Genomic DNA, 18,598 nt, shown 5'->3' with positions numbered 1-18,598 from the left:
GCTCCCTCAGACACCCAACTGGCTGCCTGTGTCTCCCTCCCACTGGTCGGAGTTCCCCCAGATGTGTCCACAAGAGCAAATCCCCCTCCTCCAAATGGCAGTGCTCACCTACATGGAAACAGCTCTCTCTTCCCCCTACCTCTTGGCCCATGTTCTCCCCTCTCTAAGCTGAACATGCCCAAATCCTTTAAACAAGTGGTTCTAATCTCTTTTTGAGTCAAGGACCCCTATGAATATCTGATAAAAAAAACTATGGCAGGGCTTCCCTGGTGGCGCAGTGGTTGAGAGTCCGCCTGCCGATGCAGGGGACACGGGTTCGTGCCCCGGTCCGGGAAGATCCCACATGCCGCGGAGCGGCTGGGCCGGTGAGCCATGGCCGCTGAGCCTGCGCGTCCGGAGCCTGTGCTCCACAACAGGAGAGGCCGCAACAGTGAGAGGCCCGTGTACCAAAAAAAAAAAAAAAAACTATGGCAAAAAACTATGGCCATCCTCCCTAGAAAAGCACATGCACATACACAATGCTCATACAGTTTGTGGGGAGGGGTGTTCACAGACCCCTGAACTGCATATAGGGACTTCATTTTAAGAAAACTTCCTTCAAATCATCCTCAGGAAACATGTGTCCAGACCCCTCCTGCTCTGCTCTCCCTTCTAAATTGGATGAACTCTGACACCCAGAACTAAATACAACATTCTAGATGCAGAGTGAAGCACACCCATCACCTCTATTATAGCTATTTTCATACTTCGACTGAGGTCTTCAAAGTTTTAGCCAGCCTTCGAGACAACCACACCACCTGGGCGGACTCACATGGAACTCACCATCAACTCAAAATCCCCAAGTCTTTCACATGCTCGGGAAGATGTGCCCCACTTCCCACCCCTTTACCTCGGGGAGAGCCAGGAGGCCACACCCTCTGAGTCACCCAGCATCATCCAGGCTCTCGGTCCTCCCTGCTCTGTTCATCCCCAAATTGGAGCCAGTCCTTCGCTCCTCCCTACACTCTCAAATCCTCTGTGGCCTCACTGAAGTCCTTGAAATCAGCGGGCACCAGCTGTCCAGCCAGAATATTCCCTTCACCTTCATGCCTTAACTGACACTAGGCTGGTCCCTGAGGGTAGCACTCCGCATACCACGCACAGCCAGTCTGCTCCTCTCGCCTCCTACAAAAGCAGAACACAAGGGGAGACGGGCGACTGGTGTCCTTGTGGCCCCCCCAGCACGTGGCTCTCTCTGAGCGCTTGAAGGCGAGACCATTCCAGCCACCTGCCTCCCCTCCCCACCCTCACCAGCCTCCAGGTCTTTCCGGTCATTGATCCGGTCATTGATCAGGGGCTTCAGCTCCGAGCCCAGCTGCTTCTTCCAGCCACCTCCTGTCACCACACGGATAGCCGCCAGCACCCTGGACTCAGCCCCTTGACCTCTGCCAGTCCAATGCCTTCTTCCCCATGCCCTTCAGTGACTTCCCTTCCTTCCCTGAATGGCTCATACCCTTCCCACGGGCTATCACTGTTCCCAACCCCGTGGGAATACCCTGCCTCTCAGACTGATGCGTCCTGCCATCCGCTTCCCATGCCCACACCCAAGCAACCGGGCAACATCACAAAATCGGGTGGACATGTTTCACTTTAAAGGCATGTTCTCGGACCTCAAACTGTCACTCTGCAATGGCCCACAAAGCCTGGGTTTCTCTGGGAGGCTTACCACTTGCTCCCAATTTCACACCTTTTTCTTCTTCTCAAACTTCCCACACCCAGTCCTCCACCCTTTTTTTTCAATTAATTTATTTATTTGTTTGTTTATTTATTTATTTTTGGCTGCGTTGGGTCTTCGTTGCTGCGCGTGGGCTTTCTCTAGTTGTGGCGAGCAGGGGCTACTCATTGCAGTGGCTTCTCTTGTTGCAGAGCACGGGCTCTAGGCGCGCGGGCTTCAGTAGTTGTGGCGTGGGCTCTAGAGTGCAGGCTCAGTAGCTGTGGCGCACGGGCTTAGTTGTTCCGCGGCAGGTGGGATCTTCTCAGACCAGGGCTCGAACCCACGTCCCCTGCATTGGCAGGCGGATTCTTAACCACTGCGCCACCAGGGAAGCCCCTCCACCCTTTCTGTGAGCTGATGACCTTGTCTCAAACATCATGGAGAAAACAGGAGGCTTGGACTGGAACTCATGCATCTTCCACCCCACCCAGACCTGCCTCTATCTGCTCCCACTGTGGCCTCCTTCCCTCCTTTCCAGGAGAGGGTGCCTCCCTCTCCCCACTCCAGGGGACAATTCTTCCCCTGATGCCCTGAGCCCCATGCCTGTCATCTTCTCAAGGCCTGGGCTCCTCTGTCACCTCGCTTCTCTTGGGCAGCATTCCTGCCAGCATCCGTGCATGCTGGAGCTCTCCTATCTTAAATACCTTCCCCCTTTACCCACAGCCTCTCATGTTGTCTCATTCATCTGCTCCCTAAACAGTCAACTTCTTGAAAAAGTGGTCCACGCATCCCCCACGCAACCCTTGTTCCAGCCTCCCATTCAACTTCCAGCCCACCTGGTGTCCGGCCCCACCTCGTCACTGACTGGTTTGAGGTCAGGGCCACCAGCGGCCACCATGGCACCCAGTCCCAGGCCACTTCTCAGCAGCGCTTGACACTGATGCCCAAGCCCTCCGCCTGGAGGCACGGCCCCAGTTCCTCCTCCCTCCCCGGGCGTTCCTCCTCTGTCTTCCTTGCTGGCTCCTCCTCTTCTACCTGCCCCTCGACAGTGTGTGTTCCTGAGCCCTCTCCCCCTCTGCCTACCCTCCCGATCCATCGTGACCTCACGCCATCTACCTCCAGTCTGACCTCCACTGAGCCCAAGCTGCATACAATCCACTGCCTTCTGCCCAGCTCCACTCACAACCTCTGGCTCAACATGATGCAGTTACTTGACCTTGACTCACCCACTCCACACCTAACCTGCTCCTCCTGTCGGCCTCCCTACACCTACTATTTGCTTAACCCCCAAACCAAATGGGTCCTCTTTATTTCCTCCCTCTCCCTTAACCTTAGCCCATATCCAATCCCTCTGAAAGTTCTCCAAACCATCTGTGGAATCTGCCCACTTCACTCCCTCCCCTCTGCAACCCTAGGCTCAGCCAGCATCCTCTTTGAACTGGAACCCAGGAACCCTGTCACTTCTTGCTCAGGGCTCATCCTCTTCATTCCATTCTCCACAGAGCACCAGAAAAGTCTCCTTAAAAATTAGGAAGGGCCGTGTTGCAGGTCTATTAAAACCCTTCAGTCTTGGACTTCCCTGGCAGTAAGGTGGTTGTGATTCCGTGCTTCCAATACAGGGGGTGCAGATTCGATCCCTGATCAGGGAACTAAGATCCTACACACCACGCAGCGCGGCCAAAAATAAATTTTTTTAAAAAACCTTCAGTCTTATCCAATCTCACGGCATCTCAAATAAAAACCACAGTCCAGGGCTTCCCTGGTGGCTCAGTGGTTGAGAGTCCACCTGTCGATGCAGGGGATGCGGGTTCATGCCCCGGTCCGGGAAGATCCCACATGCCGCGGGGGGGGCTGGGCCCGTGAGCCATGGCCGCTGAGCCTGAGCGTTGGGAGCCTGTGCTCCGCAACAGGAGAGGCCACGACAGTGAGAGGCCCGCGTACCGCAAAACAAACAAACAAAAAAACACCATAGTCCATGCCACAGCCTATGAGGTCCCGTCCACCTTCATTCCTTCCTACTTCTCTCCAACCTCAGACTGGGCACCCTCCTCTCACTGCTGCCAGCCAGCCCCACAGGTCTGATTTCAATTTCTCAAACATTCTGGGCAGCTCCTTCCCATGCTGGGTCTTTACACCTGCTCCTCCACCTAGAATGGTCTGCTCCTGTTCTTCACGTGATGTAGCAGCTTAAATGTCACCTCTTCAGAGGCAGCTCATAAACATACATTCTAAAGTCAGTCTCAGCCCTTGCTTCTCTCTCATGGCACTGAGCATGACTTGCAGTTACTTTATTTGTGGATGCTTTTAAGAGGTTTTTCTGTTGTTGTTGGGGGGAGGAGAGGGCTGGGAGTGGGCAGAGACAGGAGGAATCTGTCTCCCTCACCAGAATGTAAATTCCATGGGAATAAGAGGAACCATGTCTGATTTAAATCATTAAATGTTAAAATGATAATATTTTGGATGTATTTGTTTAAAATACATTAAAATTTATTTCACCTGTTTCTTTTGCTTTTTTTTAAATGGACAATAGAACATATAAAATTACATATGTGGCCTTCATATTTCTATTGGACTGTGCTGGTCTGGTTGGCAAGGATTGGGGGGAAGCAGATTATGACATTATGTTGATATAACATTGTATTATAGGCACTTCCCTGGCGGTCCAGTAGTTAAGACTCTGTGCTTCCAATGCAGGGGGCGCAGGTGCGATCCCTGGTCAGGGAACTAAGATCCCGCATGCCACATGGCGCAGCCAAAAACAAACAAACAAAAAACCCCATTGTCTTATAATCAAATGTTTTATGTGATAAACAATATAGAGGGGCATGGGCCAAGTATTCAGGTACACAGAAGACGGGTAGGTCAGGCTAGGTTAGAGCAGGCTGGAAACACCAAACTAAAGAAGATGAAGTCATGAATCATCGCTACTTAGCTGGGCGCCCTGTGAATTGACCCACAGTCTAGATATTCTTGTCTGCGTAAGACTCAGTGCTCCCATGCCCTCCCTTCCCCTTCTCATACTTAGAGAATCAGACTCATCAAAAGAAATGAGGTTTTGTTATGGTCTGGTTTTTCTTACCATCTCAGCTTTGGGCCACTGCAAGACTCAGAGTGAGGTCAAGGAGACAGCGCTGTGCAGAAGCACTCAGTCCATCTTCCATGGGACACACCCTACATCAGATGGTGGGGGAGAGGGCACAGATAAGCCATCCTCACCCTGCCTCTGCCCTCAGGTGTCGAGCTGACCCTGCGGGTCACCACATTAATGTTCATTCCCTCCAAAAGATTATCTGCTCCCATGGAGCAAGGAAATCCACTTCTCACAGAGGTTAATAAACTTACAGATCTCATTACTCAAAGAGGTCATGCTGGCAAGAACTTTAATGCATTTTTTAGAAAAGGTCTGGAAGAATTATTAACAACATAACAGTGACTGGCTACTCAGAGAAGCGAAAGCAAAAAGGGGACTGATGGGGATGAAGCAGGCTCTCCCCTCCTCCTACGCAGCATCCCCGACAGCTGCGGAGAGCAAAGCACCTGGAATCCAACCAGGGTGGCCGTCTCTGACTGCCCATCATCTGGGTCTGGGACTGCTTGCCTCTGCTCCTGCCCCCAGGTCGCTTGGATGTTGGCAAGTGGTCTAGCTGTGGAGACTGGCACCTTTGCAAACTCACATTCCTGAATCCCCAACTAGTCCGTCAGGTTGCTCACAAATCTGTATTTGCCCCAGCTAACCCCCTGCCCCACCCCCAACAACCAGCTGTACCAAAGCATTTCCTCTGTTCCCAAACTACCGCCTGGTTCTCAGATCAATTCCTCAGCTCACACTGAGAAGGAAAAGCCAGTTGGGACGTCCCTGGTGGCACAGTGGTTAAGAATCCGCCTGCCAAGGCAGGGGACATGGGTTTGAGCCCTGGTCTGGGAAGATCCCACATGCCGCGGAGCAACTAAGCCCGTGCGCCACAGCTACTGAGCCCATGTGCCGCAACTACTGAAGCCCACACACTCTAGGGCCTGTGTGCTGCAACTACTGAGCCCACGTGCCACAACTACTGAAGCCCACGCGCCTAGAGCCCATGCTCCGCAACAAGAGAAGCCACCGCAATGAGAAGCCCGTGCACCGCAACAAAGAGTAGCCCCTATTCGCCGCAACTAGAGAAAGCCCACGCGCAGCAACAAAGACCCAACACAGCCAAAAATAAATAAAATTAAAAAAAAAAAAAAAAAAAAAAAACGCCAGTCGACCCAGCTCCCTCATTCCCGTTTCCACCACAGCCTCAAAATGCCTCCATACCTGCACCTTGCCTGGTCTCTAAGGATGACCCTCCCAGCCGAAAGCTCTTGTTCTAGTTCCCGCCTGCCTCCAACCTCACTACCTCTCATCTTTCTCTAATGCCTTCAACCTCCTCCTTTCCCTTCCCCCTCAGACTTCCAACATGCTCAATTATGAAATAAAAATCAGCCTTCCTTCTACCCTGACTCATCCTCAGACTCACCTTCATCTTCAGCCAGACTTCTCTATTTCCCTATCACACGCTCACTCCTTAAATCACTGCAGATGGATTTATGCCTTCACACTTGGCTGAAGCTGCTCTTAAAATCCATCAGTGCCCTAACACTCCCACCCTCACAGTGGTATTTAGCAGCATGCACCTTGGGTCCCCACCCAGCTTTCTGAGGTCTTCACTCCTGTTGAGTACACCTCCCTTTTCAGCCTCCTCTTCCCTGGCTTCTGCGACACCTCTCTCCTCCAGCCTTCCTCCAATGTCATCACCTCTAAGACTCACCCACTGGCTTCTTTTCCTTCTCTTCAACTGTCATCCTTTCCCAGAGTTCCATCTTCACCTTCTTGACCCAATCCCTCTTTGGCTGATCAAATCCATCTCAGAGGTGATGGCTCTCAAATCTGTACCTCTGATTCTATCCTAATTGCTAAGTGCTAGGGCTGAATTTCTACTGACAGAGGCCACTCCATATGACACACCACAAGTGGAAATTTACCATAATCACCCCAGACTAAACCCTCATCAATTCCCTCCCCAAAACTGCACCTCCTCTTGTGTTCCCAATCTTGGTTAATGGCACCACCATCCACTCAGCCATACCGTCTAGAAATATCCGAATTGCTGGCAACTCTGCCTCTCCCTTTCTCTCATTCCAACAATCAAGAGCCGTGTGTCCACCTCCCACCTGACTCTCAGGGTATCTCTGGCCTCCAGAAAGTGCATCTCAAGGACATGGATTCTGCTTCTCAAACAGGCTTGAACTTGGTTTCCAACTCTGTCACTTCCTGGCTAGAAGCTTGAACAGATTACTGATTTCTCAAGTCCAGTGTCTCCAACTATGAAAGTGAGGGCTGTTGTGAGAATTAAATGAGATATTATATAGACACACTCTGCATGGTAACTCCAACCCACTAAGTTCTCATTAAATAATAGTTTAATTTGTGTCCTAACTTAGCGACTCTATAGGAAAGACGTTCAAGCTTTCTACCTCTCACCTCCAGCAAGGTGTCTTACATATATTTTTCTATTTTATTGTATTATGTTCATTCCTAGAAGCCGCCTCAGATCTGAAACAGAACAGGGCAAGGTTTACATTACATAAGTCTGTGCCATATCTTCTTTCTGCTCTCAACATTTCTTGCCTGACTGTGGCTAGTTCCTATGAGGTCTCTTTCCTCTAATCTCTTAACTTTCTATGCAACCCTTCATTACCATCTCTGGAATAATTTTCCTAACACAAGTAGCATTCTTCTCTTCAAAACTGAAAGTGTTCCCTCATTATGTATAGACTGAAGTCCAATTCCATGGGATACAGCATGTTTCTGCCTCCTACCCCAAGTCACCTCTTCCTCTCTGAGCCCACTGCCTGCCACTGCCCTGGGGGTCAGGCCTCATTCTCTGGTACCAAGACTAACTGCTCCCCCCACCTCCAGCCTCACCCATGGCTGGCTCCCTGCCACCCACAGGATGAAGTCCCAACCACTTGGCACAAAGGCCTTTCCTTCATGTCTATACCTTCCTGACCCCTTCTCCACACTCACCATGTACTTCACATTCTTTCTCACCTCCCTGCCCACTACTAACAGCTAACGCACATCACAATGTGTACTTCATTTAATCCTCACAACCACACTATGACGTTGGTACTATTATCATTCCCATTTCACAGATGAGGAAACTGAAGGTCAAAGAAGGTCAGTATCTTGCTCCAAGTCATACAGCCAGCGAATGGCCAAGCCAGGCGTGTGTACAGGTTTCTGTTCTTGACCTCCATACTCCACTGCCTCCTATGGGAAGCTCTCTCCATCTAAATGCTTCGCCTTGTCCTGCCTTTCTGTCTGCCTGGGAAACTCCTACTCATCCTTCAAGACTCAGTTCCAAGGTCATCTCCTTCAAGAAGCCTTCTCTAACTTCTTGCAGAGTTAAGCATTTCATCCTTGTTCATATTTCAATACAAGGGCTAATCTCACTGCCCTAATTAGCTGCCCACCATCCATCTGCCTCAGGAGGGCAGGGACCCTGTTCTAACAACCTCTGTCCTCCTGGAGCCTGGCCCAGAGAGGGTGCTCAAGAGCTAGGGGCTGGTCATTGGTCAAAGAGTCAAGAAAGCTATAGGATTGGCTTCTCTGGTGGCACAGTGGTTAAGAATCCGCCTGCAAATGCAGGGGACACAGGTTCAAGCCCTGGTCGGGAAGATCCCACTTGCCGCAGAGCAACTAAGCCTGTGTGCCACAACTACTGAGCCTGTGCTCTAGAGCCCGCAAGCCACAACTACTGAAGTCCGCGTGCCTAGAGCCCGTGCTCGGCAACAAGAGAAGCCACTGCAATGAGAAGCTCATGCACTGCAACGAAGAGTAGCCCCCACTCGCTGCAACTATAGAAAGCCCGCGCGCAGCTACAAAGACCCAATGCAGCCAAAAATAAAATTAATTAATTAATTTAAAAAAATTTTTAATTATAAAAAAGAAAGCTACAGGAGCTGATGAACAGATGAAGGGTGATGAGAAAGGAGTTCAGATCCATATAAGTGGGTGGGAATCAGAGATATGAGCCTCTGAAACCAACTACTGTCTAGTCCACATGGCCCCTGGTCCCATATCCCTCCCACGTTAGTCCACCAGGTAATGTTGGTTGATGTCCACCTCCCCACTAGACTGCAAGCATCATGGGACCATGAATGGTCATCATTGTGTTTGTTCCCAGCACCTACAACAGTGCCTGACACAAGGTAGACGGCCACGATTCCTTGAAAGAATAAGAGAATGAATATACAATGAAGGGTTCCCTAACCAGCAACACAAATCCCTAGTCTGATGCCCACAACGGGGAGAGCTCCTTGGGTTTTTTGTCCACGCTTGCACCTCCCCATGAAAGCAACTGGTTGGTAGACTGGCTTTCTTGTTGGGATGGGTGGGTCAGCTTCCTAACCTTCCTTGTCCACTGACTGGTAACATTCCTCCACCCACACGACTGGAGAGGCTTAGTGATATGAACGAGAGCTTCAGAAGGCAAACCGCATATTCTCCGGGTCATCCAGTGACAGGGAACCAACCTTGGCAGTACTCAGGACTGGCCAGCAGCTGAGGACTCAGGGGAGCGCCCAAGAGGATTAAAGATGAAGAATGGACCATTCCCAACCATGTACTCCATAAGGTACCTCAGGAGTACCTTGAGGAGTACACCTGCCAACCTCCTACCCAAAACAGAAATGATCATGATGATCACGGTGAATTTGGCCACCACTGATGAAACATTTATGTGTGAGACGTTGTGCTAAGTGCTTTACACACATTTTTCTCATTAATCATCTCAGTCCTTTAACAGCTGAAGACAGTGAAGCTTAGAGAGATAAAATGACTTGTCCAAGCTCACACAGCCAACCAGGGGGGCTGGGGTCTGTACTGAGCCCCCCTGAGCCCCCCTGACAGGTGGCCGTCCATGACAATGGACTCATCTTGCTGAGACAGCCAGTTTTTTTGTTTTCTTGTCTTTTTGTGGTACGCGGGCCTCTCACTGTTGTGGCCTCTACCGTTGCGGAGCACAGGCTCCGGATGCGCAGGCTCAGTGGCCATGGCTCACGGGCCCAGCCGCTCTGCGGCATGTGGGATCCTCCCGGACCGGGGCACGAACCCGTGTCCCCTGCATCGGCAGGTGGACTCTCAACCACTGCGCCACCAGGGAAGCCCGAGACAGCCAGCTTTATCTTCAGTCCGCTCGGAGGAGTTAGAGAGCTCATCCTCAGGCCCATGACCTGAAATCAGCCTTGATGCCGCCTCCACCGAGACCTCCTTTTCCTGCCCTTTGGAGCTTCCCGAAACAGGATCCATTCGTCTTCCCCAGGAGGACCTTTTCTCCATCACCCCACGCCCCCCCAGGACAAACAACTCTCCTGCTCTGCATTTATCTCAACAACCCCAATTAAAAGCTTTCCCAATTAAAAATCCCCAAAGGGATCCAATGCCTGGGCAGCAGGGTCTACAATATTCCTCGTTAATTGGATCCCTGTAGACAACCCCTACCCCAAAACCCACAGACAAGATTTCCCCCAGAGCACAAAGGGAGGAAGGAGGACAAAGGGCCGGCTGGGCAGTTCTGCCCCTCACTGGTGATCTGGACCAAGATCTCCCCAGGACAAGGCAACAAAAAAGGGACCGTCAGAGGCCCCCTGGTAGCTGGGCCTCAGCCTCAACTCGGCTGGGAGGCACCTGGGTACTAAAGGGTCTCTTACTGTACAGCTCTCAAGCTAACTGCTTTGGCTGGTGGCGATGCCTTATCCTAAGCTTTTCTGCATGGGGTGAGGGGGCGCCACGGTCCCCAATTCCTCAGAAGAAGAAGAAGAAGAAGAAGACAATCAACCAGGCTTGTGAATAAAACTGTTTAAAAAGAAAAAAAAAATCTCTAGTCGTTGACAAATGTCTAAATGTGTTCCCCACACGCGTATTTTTATTCTAACAAGCTAATTTGAAATATAATTTAAATAAATTCTACCAGAATGATACCATATGACTAACAGCACCCGGCGGCAGAACTTCTGGAGGCTTCATCGTACATTCAGCAGAGGTTTCCAACCTGACACTGTTCCCACACAACGCACACCCGCTATAGGACACCGGCTCCTGCTGCCAGCGCGTGCCTCCAAGCCTATAAATACGACTTGGGGGCAGCCTGCGTGAGCAATACCTGGAAGTGCAGACACAGAACACACGGGGCTTGGGGACCAGCGTCTCCAAACCCATGCGAATTTAGAAAGAAGCTCTTTGCCTCAATTCCTCTCGAGGCTGCTTTTTGCTTAATTTATCTTCATGCTAGAAAAAAACCAAAGTCTAACCCTCAAGATCCACAAGGTCAGGACCTGTTACACCTGAGAGTTCGAATACTCTGGAAAAATGCTTTTTCTCTATTGTAAACCTGTTTGGGGGCTGCTGTTCACTTTCGTCTGACAAAGGTGAAGGAAGTTTTTCTTTTCAAAGGGAAAAGGAGCTCCCAGCCCCACTCCATATGCCAAAAGGAAGTCTTTCTCCAAAGGTTTTAGATGCCAATGCTGGCTGAGTAACATGTCACAGGATTTACCCAGGTGTTTTTCTTTAATTGCCTGACAACTGAAGCAGGGACTGTACCACCCCTCCTGTATGTATGTCCCTGCCAATCCCCTCGCCAAGGGAAGCCTCTCTGCAGGAGGGGCCTGATGCCCACCAGACAAAGGACTTTGCAGGAGAAGGGGTGCTCAGGGGTGGGCACGGGTGCTTTCTGCTTGTAGAGCGCCTTCTCCTCCAGGTCTTAAAGCAGAATTACTCTGCCCTGATATTTCCAAACAAGCAGAAACAGTTTGAGCAGCTGGGTCCTGGTCCACCAACACCCTTAGCAACAACGACGAATCCTTGGTGTTCTTACCAAGATTCACTAAGGAGCAGTGACTCACTCAAAATTACAGTCACTGCAAATTACCCAACGTTAATTGTGATCCTGGTTTCCTCTACCATTTCTTTCCTTCAGCAATTCATTTAAAGCAAACAACTGCTTTAAAAGATTATCAAAATGTCTTTTTTATTTTTTAAATTATACCCTGCCTTGTTCTAGAAAGGACTTAAGCAGGTTTGCAAGGATGTATAAAATTCAGCAAAATGACAAATCAGAAGTAGTTTTGGATTTAAATGATGATGTATATTTATAGTGATTGGCATGGAAAGATGTCCATTCAAGGTATTTTAAGTTGAAAAACCTACGTTACAAAACAGATGTATGATATGATTCCATTTGGATAAAAATATACTTGTTTTATGTAGACATAGATCTAGACACGGAGACATATATATTCCAATACATGGAAAAGTCTACAAAGACAGACATACGATTGCTGATGGAGGTTATCCCTGCAATGTGGGATGACAAGTAATTTTCACTTCCTCCTTTATGCTGTTATTTTTTAGTAGGAACATGTAACATTTTTATAATTAGAAAAAAGCAAAGCTATTTACATTTTGTTAAAAAAAAAAAGCGGTAGATGAAAAAGGGTGAAGGTAAAACAAGGGCAGGGCCATACAACTGAATGAGGAATAAAGGTAAAGGATGAGGTCTGATAAATTTGCCTAAGGGGGACCACACATCTGTCTCTTAAGTTCCCCAGAAGCCATTACAGAAAAGAAACCTAGTAATTTACACAAATCATTGAGTCCAGCTGACAAAACCAAACCACCTGCTCTGCTCTGGGTCCTCCTTCAGGGGGCTGTGCACAGCAGCAAACGTGCCCTCAATTCCATTCTAAAACCTTCAAGGCCAGTTGTTTCAGGACTGTTTCCAACAAGAATGATGGCATCTTCCCAAAGTGAAAGTCAACCCAAAGTGAGTATTCATTTATTCCTATTCACTCATTCATTCAGTACATATTTACTTAGTGTCTACCCCATGCCAAGTACTGTGTATTTTTCCATCTCTGACACTCAGGGTGACACTAAGGGCTTCTAAATAATGAGGGTGATCCTACATGTTAATGGTCTCCCTAAGCATCTCCCCATAGTGTACTGGGGCATCTTTCCTAAGTTCCCCAGATAGTTCCTCTGACACCCTATGGATTACAATAGTTTGTTGAAACTCACACATAAAGCTGGTACTTGCATATGTGGCTTATCTCCTCTTCCTCAAAACTCCACAAGGGCAGGAACTAACTAGTAGGTTTGCTCATCCCAGATCCCCAGTAGACTCTCCAACTGCCTTACAGATGAAGAGACTGAGTGAACCTCAAAAAGCTTAAAAAACCCACAACAGGGGACTTCCCTGGTGGTCCAGGGGTTAGGACTCTGCATTCCACTGTCGTGGGCCTGGTTGGGGAACTAAGATCCCAAAGCCGCGCTGCGCAGCCAAAAATAAATAAAAAAACAAAACAAAACAAAAAACCCCACAACAGCACCAAGAGAAGACAAGTTTCCTCAATATATCTGAGAGACTGTTATCTATTTTAGTCAACACAAACCCCAAAGAAAAGTCTGTAATTTGTAGGAACTATGCAATTAGGTGTGATTCAGAGGGAGTGGAAAATGAAAGGAGAAGGAATGGTCATCAGAAGAAAGCTAATCGGTATAGATTACCAAAAGAAGGCCCACGGTGTTAGATAACCAAGATTGTTACATTGCAACGTAATCTTGGCTGAACAAAACAAATGAGTGTAAACTGAAGCCAAACAGAAATACAGTAGATCTTGTTTGTAAACACTGACAAAATCATCCACAAGCCACAACAGCAGACAAGCTGGCTTTTCTGTTAGCCTTCTGCAGGCGGGTAAAAAGGTAATTTACAACCCCAGTGATCGGGTGAGAGCCGACAGCCTGAAAATTAACCCAAGTCACAATAAAAGCTAAATGGCTTGCTTTAGCATTAAAAGAAAACTGCATCCAAATGTGATTTCTTTCTCTCTTGGCCCTTGCAACTCTCAATTTAGTGTGCTATATAAAAGGTAATCCACAACTTCCAGGCCATAATCCAAGCAAGGCTGCCCACCACATTCAAGCATTAACTCAATCAAAAAATTTATTGAGGACCTATTAGGTGCTACACACTGTGCTAGCTGTTGGGATTCACTGGTGAAAAACAGAAGACCCTGTCCTCTAGGGATGCTACTGGGGAAGGTAGATGATAAACAAGTAGGTAGAACTCAAACGACAGCAGGTGTGCTGTGGTGAGCAACTGTGGGAACAAAGTGTGGCTACTGTCAGCATTTAACAGGGGTGGTCAGGAAAGTTCCCTGAGCAGGAGATCCTGATGTCAAAATGCCAAAGATGAGAAGGAGGAAGGTATTTGCAGAGTCAGGGCAAGAACATTCCAGGAAGAGGGAAGAGCAAGTTCAAAGGCCTCCCAGGCAGGGCAAGAAAAGAAAGGAGGCCAGTGTTAGCAGAAGGCAGTGAGGGACGGCCAGAGTGACTGGGATGGCGGGGCACAAGCCAGCTGCCTGTCGGCTGGAGGGTGCTTAAGGAAAAGAGTGATGTGACCTGAATGAAAAGCCGATCACTCGGGCTCCCATGTGGAGAATGGACTGGAGACACCCCAGAGTGGAAGCTGGGGGGACTGTTAGGAAGTTAGCCCAGGAAGGAGGCTACAGTGGCCAGGGCTAGAGTAGGAGCTATGATTCTAGGGAGAGGAGAATGCACCCCAGATAACATCTCAGAAGTAGAACCCCTGGGACCCACTGACAGCCTGGATGTCAGGGGTAAGGGAGAGAAGAATCAAGGACGACTCTTGCAAATGGGTGGACGGTGGGGCCATGGACTGGGATGGGGAAGAAAGAGGGAGGGAGAGATCTGGAAGGAATATCAAGAGCTCCATGCATGGACAAGAGCAGGAAGCCCTGAGAAAGGGCTGTGTTAGAAATACAAACATGGGAGTCACCAGCATATAGAGAGTATTTAAAGCCATGGGGGGACTCCTCTGGTGGCACAGTGGTTAAGTATCGACCTACCAATGCAGGGGACACTGGTTCGATCCCTGGTCTGGGAAAAGCCCACATGCTGCAGAGCAACTAAGCCCGCGTGCCACAACTACTGAAGCCCGAGCGCCTAGAGCCCATGCTCTGCAACACGAGAAGCTACCGCAATGGGAAGCCAGCGCACTGCAACGAAGAGTAGCCCCTGCTCGCCACAACTAGAGAAAGCCTGCACGCAGCAACGAAGACCCAACACAGCCAAAAATAAATAAATAAATAAATTTATAAAAAATTTTAAAAAGGGGCTTCCCTGGTGGCGCAGTGGTTGAGAGTCCGCCTGCCAATGCAGGGGACGCGGGTTCGTGCCCCGGTCCGGGAAGATCCCACATGCCGCGGAGCGGCTGGGCCCATGAGCCATGGCCGCTGAGCCTGCGCGTCCGGAGCATGTGCTCCGCAACGGGAGAGGCCACAACAGTGAGAGGCCTGCGTACCGCAAAATAAATAAATAAATAAATAAATATTTTAAAACTTAAAAAATTTTAAAAAGCCATGGGGGGATGGGGTTGGGATGGGATAACATTACCTAGGAAGAGAGTGTTGACAGCAAAAAGGAACCAGGACAAGTTCCTAAACAACCCACCCCATCACACTGAGGTCAGAAAGAGGAGCAACCAGCAGCGAGACTGAAGAGGAGCCGTCAGGAAGAGACGAGGAAACCCAGGAGAGTGTGGTGGGAAGGAGGAGGGAGTGGCCATGGCGGAGGAAGGCTGCTGAGAAGGGGAGGAAGACAAGGACAAGGTCATCAGTGACCCAACAGTTCTGGTGAAGAGGTGGGGACAGAAGCCAGACTGTAGACTGTGAAGGGCTAACAAATGGTAGGTGAAGGAAATGAATGGAGACAGTGGGTTTGGACCTCTCTTTTGAGATGTTTTCAGGTGAAGGGGAGCAAAGAGGTGGAACAGAAGAAGGACAGGGATGTAAAACAAGAGATGCTAAAGCTGTGCTGTCCGATATGGCGGCCACTAGCCGCTTGTGGCTATTTAAACTTGAATTAAAAATTCAGGTCCTCAGTCGCACTAGCCACATTTCAAGTGCCCCAGAGCCACATGTGGCTGGTGGCAGCGGTACTGGACCACGCAGATACAGAATGTTTCCATCAGTGTGGAAAGTTCTACTGGACAGCACTGAACTAAAACATGTTTGTGCCCTGATGGGAAAGACCCTGGAGAGAGAGGAAGGTGAGAGAACAAGAAATGTTCCCTGACAAGGTGAAAGGGGATGGGATGAATGGTCCGCCAGGAGGGGTGAGCCTCTGGTAGGACAACAGGTGGGAAGGAAAACACAGGAGCAGCTGCACACGGGACTGTAGGCGTGGCAGGAAGATGAGGCTTTTCCTTGGACTGTGGCTCTATTTTGTCAATGAAAAGGGATGCAAGGTGTGCAGGGGGAGGAGAGAGAGGTCTGAGAAGGGGAGAAGGTATGAAGCAGCTTCCTTGGGGAGTGAGAACACAAACTTACTGGGGAAACCACACACTTAATGCAAAATACTTCTCAGAAGAGAAGCAGGAAATAGCAGTGAACATCTGAATGAGGAAAAGCATCTTAAGTGGGGAAGAGATAAACTCAGGGTTTTTTTGTTTTTTTCCCTTAAATCTTGGTCATGTCTAGACAGTAGAGCCATGACAAAGCTGTAGGATCACAGCAAGACTTTCTACTGGCTGCCCTTTCTTGGTTCATCCCCCTCCATCCTACTCAACTCTCGGAAAGGATGACATTGGTTCTATTTTCGGTTAAAATGGCTCCCTCCACCCTCCTCTGTCTGTACTGCTTACCCAGCCCTTAGCTCCATCTCAACTTACAGCCGTGGTTTGTACGTTCAAATAAATTATAGAAGAGGTGGATATATTAAAATGGCAGAAGTGGGTAGGAGTTACAAACCAACCATTACCTACAAGAAGTGAGTAACATATTTATCAGATGATGTTAAAATTACATGAAAGGCATAGTCAATGTTTAAACAAAATCTCCAAGCTACTCCTCCCTGCTTCTCTACAAACAAAAATTATTTTCTGACATTTTCTTTAAGCTTTCATGAGTAAACTTTTTTATTTCCACAGAACTATTTGATCTCAACCACAGAACTTAAATATTTGTTTTTGATCATGCAAGTGTGTTGGGTTGATTTTGTGTTGGCTGGGGGGAGGGGGGAGAGAGAGTGTTAAAATTACCCAGATCCCTTTTATCTTCCATCTTGAGACCTACATTTGCGAACTCCTTCTTCCCATACTTTTTTTTTTTTAAAGTATGAAATCTGAGAGCCTCAAAGCTTCCCACTGCACAAAGAGCAGCCCTTTCATCGCTGACCAAGAGGTCACTGGAAATGTTACAGAAAAACTGCTTCCCAGCCAGGGTGCCTCTGGTAGAATCACTCACACCTTCTGCATGTGTGAAATCTGGATCCACACCAACGTCTTAAGCAAATCTCCTGGCCCCTCTCTGTCCCCCCTGACCTGCCCGTGTTGGTCTGGAGTTCTCACACTTCCCTTCTCAAAATTCCTCTTGACCTCCCTCTGTTTCCTCCAAACACTTTACAGACCACACAGATAAAATTCACTCGGTAGAATGACTCCAGAAACTTACCTGGAGTAAAGTAAGGAGTAAGGTGCAACAAAGCCACTGACCCATGAGAGCTGGGTCAGGCCACCAGGGCAATCCTTCCCCTTTCCACTCCTCACCAATCCCATACAGGAAAGCAAGCTCTCTAGACCCACCCAGCAGAAGTCTTTGGGTCTTGAGAAGCTGTTTGAAGGCCGCTAACCTTAGCAGCAGGGGACACAGAGACTCAGGAACTCTGGCTCACTTACCCACCCCCCACTCCCAAGCCCACAGTCAGGCTGTGGCTTCCCCTCTGCCGATGCGCTCAGCGTCCTTCTACAAACACTCATCAGCTGCCTGCCCAACCTGGGAGAAATCACCCCACCACTTCAGGCCTCAGTTTCCTTATCTGTACAATGGGAATAGCAACCGTTCCCTGAGTGTGCACAGCACATCATCAATATGGGCTCACATCGGGTAAGTAGATGTAAGGAGTTAATTTTGTTATTAGCACAGCGGCTGCCTGACTCACAGCGCCTACTGCTCAAAGAGACGCCCAGGAGAAATCAATTCTGCTTTTTAAATTACTTTATATACTCAGAAGCATTAGTCACTTCGACAGAGTACTTCAACTTCTCTCCTGAGCATCAACTCAGTTGTTTCAAAGACTGAAGCCTTACCTACACATCCTCAGTCATCTCAAAGCAGACTCAAAGTCCACTATTACTTCACTGGGGATTATTATTATTTGGTGTGTTCCCTTTCCAGGAAAACTTCGATTTTCATTTTGTTTGTAATAAACCCAATCGTGCAGAAAGACTAACTGCTTCTTAGACTCCAAAACACAGGCCCTGGAGTTGATCGCGCCTGGAGCGAGGGGACCACGGAATGGCCGAAGCACGGAGGCCGGCCAGGGTGCCTGTCCCCGCCCGGTGCCCCCGCGCCCGTGCCCGGGCTGCCTAGGAAGGGAAAGGCCACGGGCGCGGAGCTGAAAGTCCGCGCCCAGGCCGGGGTGCCCCTGGCCGGTGTCCGCGCGCCGGGCCGGAGGGCGCGGAGTCAGGCGGCCTCAGGCTCTCAGGAGCCGACTGCTCGCTGGCTCCAGGGTCCCGGCGCGGGGTGTAGGGGCGCGCTCGCTCTCGGGGCTCCGAGCCCGGGAGACGCGAGCCGCGGCCCCGCAGCCCCTCTGGGGTTGCGCGCGGGGCGCGCGCGGCGCGGTCTCACTCACCCCATCTCCGGCGCTGCTCCGGCTGCCGCTCCGACGGGGCCTCTCGTGTTCGCTCTCCGCCCGCTCTGCAGCCGCTCCCCGCGCGGCACATGCGGCAGCCCGTGCGCGCCCGGCTCAGCCCCGGCGCCGCTCCATTCCGCGGGGCTGCGCGCCCACCGCCACCGGGGCTG

At 49.8% G+C, this 18,598-nt stretch overlaps 1 protein-coding gene across 3 annotated transcripts in view; it reads right to left on the bottom strand.

Annotated features, from left to right (window-relative positions):
* Nucleotides 1-18,598, bottom strand: part of HOMER2 (homer scaffold protein 2) — a 98,893-nt gene that overhangs the window by 75,183 nt on the left and 5,112 nt on the right. Inside the window, exon 1 of one of the 3 annotated variants that reach the window (XM_029237739.1) lies at nucleotides 18,429-18,592. The exons of 1 other annotated variant lie outside the window; for it this stretch is intronic. In XM_029237739.1, the coding sequence (XP_029093572.1) occupies nucleotides 18,429-18,433 (5 nt within the window). In that variant the 5' untranslated portion in view covers nucleotides 18,434-18,592. Of the gene's footprint in view, nucleotides 1-4,772; nucleotides 4,935-18,428; nucleotides 18,593-18,598 lie in introns of those variants that run through there. One more of the 3 variants, XM_029237742.1, reaches the window with a different exon arrangement.

This window comes from Monodon monoceros, unplaced genomic scaffold, assembly GCF_005190385.1.
Source record: "Monodon monoceros isolate NGI ecotype Baffin Bay Population unplaced genomic scaffold, NGI_Narwhal_1 Super_Scaffold_21, whole genome shotgun sequence".
Classification (NCBI taxonomy): Eukaryota; Metazoa; Chordata; class Mammalia; order Artiodactyla; family Monodontidae; genus Monodon; species Monodon monoceros.
This window is presented reverse-complemented; position numbering and strand designations above follow the sequence as displayed.